This window comes from Nansenia antarctica (assembly GCF_963989245.1).
Source record: "Nansenia antarctica genome assembly, chromosome: 3".
Lineage (NCBI taxonomy): Eukaryota > Metazoa > Chordata > Actinopteri > Argentiniformes > Microstomatidae > Nansenia > Nansenia antarctica.
In genome coordinates, this window is record NC_137688.1 from 13,256,911 (window position 1) to 13,267,587 (window position 10,677).

Below are 10,677 nucleotides of genomic sequence, written 5' to 3' on the forward strand. Positions count from 1 at the left end.
TGAAGCTGAAGGGATGTGAGCGTGAAAAGGAGAGAGAGAGTATGAGAGGTCAGCTCAGCATGATGACCATAGAGCTGGAGAATGCACAAAAAATTTACATTACAGGCACTTCAATTAATAATTGGACATCATTTCATTGAAAACAGGTAAAAAAGAGTTGATCATCATGTTATGAAGCCTGACGTTGTTGTCATTGTGTGGTTTTGTATTTGTATATCATATCTCTCAGAGAGGATTCTTGACATTCATCAAGAGAAAGGACCAGGACAGGCCCGACAAGAAAGTGAATGACAGAAAAGACAGAGGGAAGAAAAAGGAGTCCTCCTAAGGATGATCGTTATCCCTCTTTTTTTATATTTTCAAACCCTCTCCACCATCCCCTTTCCCCCCTTCCCCCTTCCTCTTTAGGAACTTTTTATGACCACACTTGAATGATCCTTAAAGCCTTATTATGGCATTCTCTGCCAATGGATTGAGAGATAAATAAACGTTTGACTATCTCCTAAACACCATGACTGAAGTACTACAGTATGTTTATAATACACCCACTCATTCAAGTTCACTTTGTTCTAATTCAGTGAAACAATATAAGATATAGTGAAACAATAAATATATCACAATTATTGCAAGTAGGCAAATCATTTCTTCTGCCTATTTCATATCTGTAGTTGTATTTATTATTAGGTAAATGCAGATCCATCACCACTGGGGAATATTGAGAAGTGCAATGTAATTTTAACATTGCCGCTCCCATTCTCCCTTCAGGTTGAAACACCTATGGTAGTATAATTCAGATCACTTACATAATCAGCCAGCGCTTTGTGAAACATTACAATCTGAATTCATCTCAATATGTTGCGCAGACGTCCAGTGGTAAATGGATTCATGTTGGAGATTTCTCATGGTCCCAAACTAAAACGTTGATAGACTTGTTACCATTGTAGTGATTTCTACATGTTACATGATTGCAGCCAGCATCCCTAAATGTTTGTTCCAGCTAAAACAAATGAAAAGGATGACCCAGGCCCAGGGTAGGGAAACGCTAAAGAATATAAGTGTGTTTTAAGCCTAGGCTTAAAGGAATCGATGGAGGGGGCAGATCTGATCGAGAGGGGGATCCTATTCCACAGTCTTTTCTGCACCAGAAAAGGTGTGGTCACCCCTGAGCTAAGCCTGGATTTCGGGACAGCCAGGAGCCCTAATGGCTAATACCTGGAGGTGGAATAAGAGGTCTGAGATGGGGGCGCTTAGGTGGCGTAGTGGACCATGTACCGCAGGGCTCCCGGTTCGATTCCAGCGCGGACATATCCTGCATGTCATCCCTTCTCTCTCTCTCACCCATCCTTCCTGTCATAATCTCTACTATATCTGTCATTTAAAAAAATATGAGTGGGACTGCCCCACTCAGAAAAAAAAGAAAAGAAAAAAAGAGGTCTGAGATGTAGGAGGGGGCCTGCCCATTCAGGGCTTCAAAAACAAACAGGAGGACATTGAAGTCAACCTGAACCGCACTGGAAGCCAATGGAGAGAGGCTAAAAAAGTATCCAGTTCTCTGTGTGAAAATGGTGGTAGTGGTGTTTGGGCACAAATCTTCAGCAACTGTGTGATGCTTTAATGTCAATATGGATCAAAGTCTCTCAGGAATGTTTCCAGTACCTTGCTGAATCTATGCCACGAAGAATGAAGGCAGTTCTGCAGGCAAAAGAAGGGGTCCCACCCGGTACTAGCAAGGTGTACCTAAAAAAGTGGCCGGTGAGTCTATGTGACATTCTACAGGGCACTGTGCTCCGGGAAGATTTCAGTGATTGTGAAAAGGCCAAGAATCTGATGCATCCTTTCACTCCCCCAAAAGATTTCCAATAATTTGTGATGGACTTCTATTCTGAAAAATGTAAATAAATGTCAATGTTGTCTGGTGACGGCAGTCGATTTAATGTTCAGACTTTTATTTCGAAAAATGTAAACCCATTTCAGCGGGATTGAAAATGTATTTTGTGTGCCTGCTAACAATGTAAAGTAGTGTTAAAGTTAACTAGGTAGCAGGGGGATTACTCACCGAATCCATTGCGTGGCAATATTTTGGCTTGACTAGCGAGTGTGTGTTGGGATTTTCAACAACATTGAAATGTATTTCAGTGTTTCAAAATAAAATTCCAAACATTTTGATTGGTTGCCGACTTGTTCCCCCTTTCACCAGACCGTGTGACATATTTTGGCTTGATTGGTGAGTGTGTCATTGATTTTCAACAACGTTGACATTTATTTACATTTTTCAGAACAAAAGTCAGTTCATTTGGTCGGTTGCTGACGTGTTCCCCCTTTCACCAGCTGCTGTCACATTTGTCAGACCATTGTCTGGCCAGACGAGACAGAAGGAAGTCCTGGTGTTCCAGCACTCTTGGCTACAGAAGGACAAGTGGCTGGCGTACAGCCTGCTGCTGACAGCAGTCTTTGTAAATATTGTTCTCTGTTTACATTAACAGAAGACAAAAGGAAATAGTCTGGAGTGCTTGTAAGTAAACCACCGGTTACAAAGCTACTGTGATGATGGTGCTTTAGAAAAACATCAGAGCCTCAATTACCACAAAGATGCCCTTCAATATGGCTTGCTGCTGATTCAACATTAAACAGACAGATAAGCCAGACCAACCAGAAGGTTAAAACAGCTATCTCCACCATGCACTCTACATGCACTGCAACAGTCATGTACTCAACCTGAGTATTGCAAGTGGATGTAAGTTACTGGCAACATGATCAACTCCTCAGCCTGTTCTTTGACTTCCATGAGCGGATCCTGGAACTCAGGGCCCCAGAGATGAAGAAGAAAAAGACTTGTTGGAATGTTCAGGACAAGATGGGTAGAATGGCACCGTTGTTACGACACGTTTTACGACATGTACAAGTTCTTGTGTGAATGCCTGGAGGCAGAGTTGGATCCTCCTTCATATGCTGAAATCTACGAGGAGAGTGCCTGGACTGGCAATTGGGATCAGGACACCAGGACAAAGGGTTTTTGACGAGCCTGTGTGTTTCATCACAAACCATCATCCCCTTCATTGTCGCCAAGAATGGTCTTGAAACTGTTAGACCCATAGCCTCCAAGCTGCAGAGGAAGGAGCTGGTATACCAGGCGTATAGCTTGATCGAACAGACCAAAGAGAGAGTTTCCACTATGAGAAAAGGGATAGATGAGGAGTATGGTATGTGGTTTGAAGATGAGACCCGTTTGGCGACACATCTAGGCACATCTATCTCACTAGACCCAGACGGTTGCCAACACGACCACCTGTCCATGGAATCCCTGAATCCTTTCAACCCAGAAAACAGAAAAGGTGTAGAAATCTTTGCTTTCCTTCCTGGAGCGATTACAGGGTCGTAGTGTCCAAATGTTGTGGAAGGGTTTATGTTCTGGGAGCCAGACATGCCAAATGCCTCCTCACTGCGAGCTGAGGTAAAAGTGGCAGCGCTACTGGAGGGTCAGTAGTGTTCTCTTCCTGTCAGAAGCTGTGAGGCTTTCATTTTTTTTTGCCTATGATGAGTCAAAACCTACCTGCAATAAAATGGGAGACGTTCAGCTTTCAGGACTCACCCTGATGAACATGAATCATAGCATGGAAATAGATGTTGAAACAGTCGTTCACATGTTTAGAGAATTGAACAAATGTAACATGTTTTATCAGTAAATGATGCACACTTGCCAGTAACAGCAGTGTTACACTTGTTTTAGGCGTGGTAGTAACTGCAAATCACATGTAGCCTATGTCAGTAGTGACTTTTTCACTTATGTTTCTGCATTGTTATAACTTAGATAGAATACCACAGTAAAATTGCTTGTGGAATATATCCGTATATGTTCTTCATCCACTTATTGTACAAGCACTCCATAATTTAGAAATACTGGCATGATTTTGATCAATACATGTTGCAGCATACAACTTGTTATTCAGAGGACATTAAAGATAATATTTCACATCGCCTTTGCTTTCATAATTTTTGTGTGGTCTGCATTTTAACTCCAGTAACTGAAACAAAATAATTGGCTGAAAATAAGATTCGGAGTGCATTACCGGTATGTCATTATCGATCCCCCTTTAAAAATAAAAAAAAACTGGATCCGCTCTTGAGTGATCGTCATACCCTGTCTGGAGTTCAGAGCAGGATGGAACAGAGCCATAAGCAGGGCCCTGGCAAAGAGATGACAATACCGCCATCTAATGGCCATATATGGAAATAACACTCTCAACAAAAAAACAGACAAAATGGAGACAGGGCTGGCATATCCCCATCAAGCCCTGACTGTGTCCATGAGGAAGGTGACTCTGATATTTTTACTGCAGTGTGAACGGGCAATTTAGGATTAGATAGAAGGAATCACAGAGGCCATTTACAAACTACAGTATTGTAAGGTTTCCCAGAGCCACTGACTCCATGGTTGAAATGTGTATCTGAAGGACCTGAACTGACCCTGGTGCAATACAAAAAAACAAGGTTGTCAGTCTAATTTGCTTATACCTCACCAGTATCCTAATTATGATGGATGGATCAGTCTAATTGGTATTACAATAATCCCGGGATGAAGGTCTAAGACATTGCAGCCGGTGTTGGGGAGAGCTGTCCTTCCATGCTTTCTCTTATCCCAACAGAGTAGTGTGGTTAACTTAAGGCTGTGGGTGAGAAACGCCTGTCTTGTTTAATCACCACAGGGATCAAAGCAGCGGTTCTATAGCCAGTCACAACGCCATTACCCACACAGGTCAATATCTTTGTGGTACACACACACACACACACACACACACACACACACACACACACACACACACACACACACACACACACACACACACACACACACACACACACACACACACACACACACACACACACACATCAGTAACAGTAAGGTGAAATGGGGCTAACACTAAGGACAAGACTGCATAAACACAAAGCCTGTATCAATACAGGGAGTCTCTCCTGGGAACCCCTCACATAATACCAGCTAATACCAGCTCCTTATCAGTACTGTATAAGCCTGCAGGCTGGCCTCCCTACACCTTCTCCTGGCCTCATCCTCAGGGGAGGCTGATGGACGTAGAAATCAGAGGACAGGCACATTGTAATGCGTGGAACGGAATGAGAAATGATATCAAACACATTCCTCATTCAAGCCCCACAGCTAACCCTATACTCTGTCTCTCTCTGGGGCTAACGTCTGGAGCAGGTCGCCCTGAGCCACAGAACCAGTGTGTGTGTGTGTGTTTGTGTGAAGTAAAAGTGGGTCATGGCACTCACGCTTCACTTCCTGTGCAGTCGTTTTGTGTGTGTGTGTGTGTGAGTCTATGGCTGGGAGGGGCCAGGCACCCTGGCAGAGAAGGACACGACTCCCATAAGGCCTTGCATTGGCACTCAACACTATTGGTATAGGTTTCAAATAGACAGACAGCCTGCCCACTCCATTTTGGAACGTTGACACCGTGTCCACTGTCCTATCACAAGGCTACAGACTCAGCATCCTCTTTATCCAGTGGATGAGAGCGGCGAGGTCCAGCCAACCAATGAGTGCTGCGGTAGCCGAGAGCAGCAGTGTATGCCTAGCCTAGTGTGTGTGTCTTGTTAGTTTTAGACAGGACTAGTAATAAGTGAGTGCATTCTCAACTTGCTGGGTCAGCGATCAATAGTTTCTCAGTGATGTGAGTAGGCGTATTTGAGAGTACTATGATTCACCCTGTTTGTAGCATAGTGCCTCCCACCCTCCTGTCTCCCTCGAAGTAGTCACTGATCTGACATAATTGGATTGGTGAAAGATGCACAGACAAAAAGTTGGCCGGCTGTGGCTCAGGAGGTAGAGCCGGCATCTAATGATCGCAAAGTCCGATCCTCCTGTCCTTGGGCAAGACACTGTTGCTCCCAATGAGCGGGCTGGCGCCTTGCATGGTAGCTTGCTGCCATTGGTGTGTGAATGGGTGAAATTGTTAATCAATTTGGAATAATGCACTATATAAGTGCAGTGCATTTACCATCCATTTACAAAAAGTCCTATTTACCTATCCAGTCATGTTAAATCAGCGATTACCTCAAAGGGAGGAAGGGATGCAAAGCACCAGGACGCGGCCAGGAACAACTTTCACACACAATTAAGACTCAAAACAAACGGAGTGAGGAAAATTCCCAGGACTTCTTTTATTAAGAGAATTCCAGAACATTAGAGAGGGATCAGACACCTGCATTCGTCAGAGAAGGTTCCAAATTCATCCTAAAAAAACATGTGGGTTTAGAAAACCTGACAGGACAACAGCGTAGGTGGAGAAGGAGCTGTTTCACAGAGGGATGTCAGCAGGGTCGCCTAGGAGACAGGTCACACGTGTCACTGTTCCCGGAATGTTTTCACATGTTCGTCTTCCTCTTTCTTTTGGACAACACGCTTTTAACATGAATTCAATGAACGAAAACAAAACAAAAAATAAGGAAAAAAGGAACAGGAGACAAAAGCAAGGAAACTCACTGCACATATAGAGGTCAAAAAATAAAAAATCACCCATGAACAAGGTAAAGTTGAACCGTTAATAAAACATGGATAAAATTGAACTGGGGGGGCCCTAAAAGGTCTAACTGTAAGGGGGGGGGGCAGGAGGTCAGGGGGAGAAAACACAGCAACACACAACTCACAACGTAGCCAATAAGGCCCGGGACACACTTCCTACACCAAACAAGCCTTCAACAATCATGAAATGCCATTTAAAAAAGATTTTTGTGTGTTCATCATCTTGCTTGCAGACAACTTGATATGACCACTGCAAGTCTGCAAGGCGCTCCATATTCAGCTTTGCTTTGTGCTAAAAATCTGTACGGATACTTATAAAATCATTGATAAAAATATTCCTCTGTTAACAATACGCCTTGGAGGGAAACCACGTGAGAGACTAGGGGCAGGCTGGGGGGAGGGGGGTCAAGGGTTAGGGTTCAGGGGGTCGGCAGTGTTGCTACTCAGACTTGGCCTCCTCCTTCTCTGGCTCAGGAGCGTCCTCCACCTGCAGGTCAAAGGTGAAAGGTAGGAGTCAGAACATACTTTTCCTGTCATCAGGCTCACCTGTTCTTAGGACGGTCTCTAAAATGGCTCGTGTCTGTCTTATTTACCCATGTCAGTGCATACCTGTGTTTGTATCTCTATGTCTATCAATCTGTGTCTGTTTTTGTCTGTCCACACGTACCTCTATGCCCATCTATCTACCCATGTCAGTGCATACCTCTACCCCATCTATCTATCCATGTCAGTGCATACCTCTACGCCCATCTATCTACCCATGTCAGTGCATACCTCTACCCCATCTATCTATCCATGTCAGTGCATACCTCTACGCCCATCTATCTACCCATGTCAGTGCATACCTCTACCCCATCTACCTATCCATGTCAGTGCGTACCTCTACGCCCATCTATCTACCCATGTCAGTGCATACCTCTACTCCCATCTATCTACCCATGTCAGTGCATACCTCTACGCCCATCTATCTACCCATGTCAGTGCGTACCTCTATGACCATCTATCTACCCATGTCAGTGCATACCTCTATGGCCATCTATCTACCCATGTCAGTGTGTACCTCGTTGGTCTTGGCGTCTCCATTCTCAGAGTGGTTCTCCTCGTTGGCCTCGGCCTCTGCGTTCTCCTTCGCCTTGCTCTTGGTCTTCTTGTCCGCGGTCTTGTCGATCACAGCCTTTTCTTTCTGTGGAGTTAAAACACGTGGCCCGTTAAAACACCACTGAATACTTCGCTGTACAGGTTAGTGCTCTACGCCCTTGGCTGGAGAAAACCCTACCATGATTATGCGGGAATGATTATGCGGGAAGAGTACCAATGTCTGTAGCAATGTAGCAATGTCTGTTTAGTTACCTTGGCTGCCTTGGCTACCTTCACCTTTGGTTCGGCCTTGGCTGGGGCTGGCTTCTGAGCAGAAGGGGGAAAGGTAATGATGAACAGGCTCATGAATATCAATTAACCATGAGTCATAATCCTATCAACAAAACAGGGCAAGTTCTGGAGGCAATTAACACTTCAATGTATGTATATTTACTTGTAGGTTCAAATAAACGTGTCAAATAAATTAGTTAACTCACACAATAGTTGTGTGCCAGTAGCTAGTTTGATAATGTTACTAGCCTTGTGTTCTACAGCTGAGTCTATAAGTAACAAGTTCTATAAGTGTTTAAATCTGTTTATAATTGGGTTTAAATGTTTAAACTGGTTTTGAATGTTATAATTGGTTACATGGGTTCATAATAGTTCTATAACAGTTCAAATGTCTTCATGATAGCTTTTAAGTGTTAACAACTAGTTCTGAATGTTATAATAGTTAACATGTGTTCTATAGCTGGTTTACAGAGTTAAAACTAGTTAGTATAAGTTCTATAACTACTTAAATGTGTTAATAACTAGTTTAAGAATGGTTAAAACGTGTTATTAACTTGCACGCCTTATCTTACTGGTTAAATGTGTTATAAACTAGTTCTGAGTTCATAAACAAGTTATGTGTGTGTAATTAAGTTGTTGTGTGTAAAGGTTGTTGTTTTAGAAGATTCCTCACTCTCACCGCCGATAACCGAGCTGATCTCCTCTGGGGCTGCAACAAAACAACAAGTAAATATTAGCACAACGACATGTGTGATGTATTTAACAGGGCACAATGTTCTAAACATCTCTGTCATGAATATAACGGAAACAATTCTTTATATGCATAAATAGACATAGTTATTCATTCTATTCTATTAATTTTAAACGTATATGGCTCTTAGTGACAATTTAACATGTGTAACCTTCTTACCTCATCCTTCACCACCCCCTCTCCTGCAGCCTGCTATGAAACACAAACACACAGGTTTTAAACATCAGAAATGAGGATTATTTTAACAACTGGACCTTATCGGCCTTTAAATAAACAGTTAACTCTACCAAAGTGTTGAAATCACATGTTTCCGAACAGTCATGTGATACTTGTAATAACTTTGTAATTTCAAGTAGAAACACAATGTTATTTTTATTACATTCGTTTTTATGGCAGGGGAAACCTAATGCAAAAATTGTGTGGACAATCAAGGGATGTTGACAGTTTATATGCATCTGGGCTTTGTTGTGACACCAGAGCTAGAGGCCCAGATCCCTCCACCCTTTTACTCTGCTCTCTTCCATCTCTTTTTCACTGAGGCCCAGATTTGAAAACTCGCGCGGGAGGAGGATAGGCGAGGGGGAGGGGCTCAGATATTGCTCTCTAGCGCATTCTGGCGGCAGAGAGACGCCACCGCAGCCATCTGGGACAACGAACAAAGAGAAAAAATATACAATTTTATCGCATTACGACGACGGGGGCACCTTTTAACGGTCGAAATGTAAACTGTAGGTACTAATGCGATTTCTCGTGACGGTTTTGGGCGGAATGGAGGGTTTTTGACGTTAACTGAAGCGTTTGTTCTCGGTAGGTCGGCGGCGAAGAGAAAGACGGGGCTGCAAAGCATGGCTGCTGCTTGTGCTTTAACTGCATGGAGACCGAGAGAGACTTCTGACTCCCCTAAGGACAGGAGCTGCAGAGAGAAAACTGCAATTATAGCCCGCTGACGCTCGGAAAAATATCCATTCAATCACATAAAAAATACACATTATTTCTCGAAAATACCCTTAAAATAACGACGACGAATTCCCCGAAGAAATCGGTTTATAATTAAGTAATCGTTGAGAGGGATGGCTTCACATTCGTTTTGCAAGATATGATTACCCGACTACTTCAAAAAAGCGATCTTTTTCACAACAGAATATACGTACCTTTCTCTTGGGCATGTTGATTTCGCGGAGATTTCTGTACAAATACAACTAAAAACTGTTTCTGCTGTTGTGAGTTCGGTGCATGTGAAGGCGAGTGTCTCCGTATGCTCGGGCAGTGTAGTAAACACACAGGAACAGGGCGACGACTGGCTGAGCGGGGGGAGGGGTGCGGCCAAACGCGTGATTGATGGCTCCTGAACCAATCGGCGGGCGCCATTCGGAGCTGCAGAACACTTGGAATTTCGGAGCCGGTGATGATCTTTACGCGCGAAGTGCTTCTTGCAAAAGGAGGGAAGAACGAAGCCCTAACCTAAGAACACGATCCTTATTAAAAGGATTGCATCCGACCACTTGTCCCCATAGATAGTTAAAAAGTGAGCGATATGTTCTTAGTGGTCGTGATTAATTATTTTTTTCCTATTTGGTTGCCAATCATTGACAAAAACACGATTCTGAATTCCCAAGCATCCTCGAACGACTGTCTATAGAAAGACCACCGTTGTTTAAATCGCTCAAAATTACACCAACATACATCAGAATTGTGCTTTATGATTGTGCCCCAACATGGCGCCCTTCTTGCTCGACACATTTTTTTGTTTGTCGGCTCTTCTAAATTCATCTGAGGAGAGAAAAGGATTGCGTCGCGTCGGCAGACGCCTGTAGGTGGCCACAAAGCCCCTCTCTCCAAAGGGACTCATGGATGCGTCTCTGGTGGCCGAGTGGAATCAGCGCAGCTGTGAGCCACTGAGTGTTTGCGTGCCACTATTGAAACCAGCTGTCCGGTGTCTCGTCACACCGAATCCCTCGGGCTAGTCATTATTCTACGCCATTATAGTGATCACAGGTCATTATCCAATATATGCCCCAAA

At 43.6% G+C, this 10,677-nt stretch overlaps 1 protein-coding gene across 4 annotated transcripts; it reads right to left on the reverse strand.

Annotated features, from left to right (window-relative positions):
• Positions 1 to 6,152: 6,152 nt before the first annotated feature.
• hmgn6 (high mobility group nucleosome binding domain 6) lies at positions 6,153 to 9,947 on the reverse strand. Of its 4 annotated transcripts, none has more exons than XM_080525685.1 (6): positions 9,809 to 9,947; positions 8,817 to 8,849; positions 8,586 to 8,615; positions 7,889 to 7,939; positions 7,599 to 7,721; positions 6,153 to 7,025 (listed from the first exon to the last, which is right to left on the reverse strand). In XM_080525685.1, the coding sequence occupies exons 1-6, from the start codon at positions 9,821 to 9,823 to the stop codon at positions 6,978 to 6,980; spliced, it is 300 nt and encodes a 99-aa protein (XP_080381811.1). In that variant the 5' UTR covers positions 9,824 to 9,947; the 3' UTR covers positions 6,153 to 6,977. The 4 variants fall into 4 exon arrangements, with proteins under 4 accessions (XP_080381811.1, XP_080381810.1, XP_080381809.1 ...); XM_080525684.1 differs by having other exon boundaries at positions 7,889 to 7,942; XM_080525683.1 differs by having other exon boundaries at positions 8,580 to 8,615.
• Positions 9,948 to 10,677: the final 730 nt, after the last annotated feature.

Excerpts from the sequence above, each read along its gene's own strand:
- hmgn6 (XM_080525682.1), bottom strand. Across the intron at positions 8,616-8,816 it reads AGGGGGTGGTGAAGGATGAG|CCCCAGAGGAGATCAGCTCG; the intron begins GTAAGAAGGTTA and ends GTTTTGTTGCAG. Across the intron at positions 7,722-7,888 it reads AGGTAGCCAAGGCAGCCAAG|AAAGAAAAGGCTGTGATCGA; the intron begins GTAACTAAACAG and ends TTAACTCCACAG.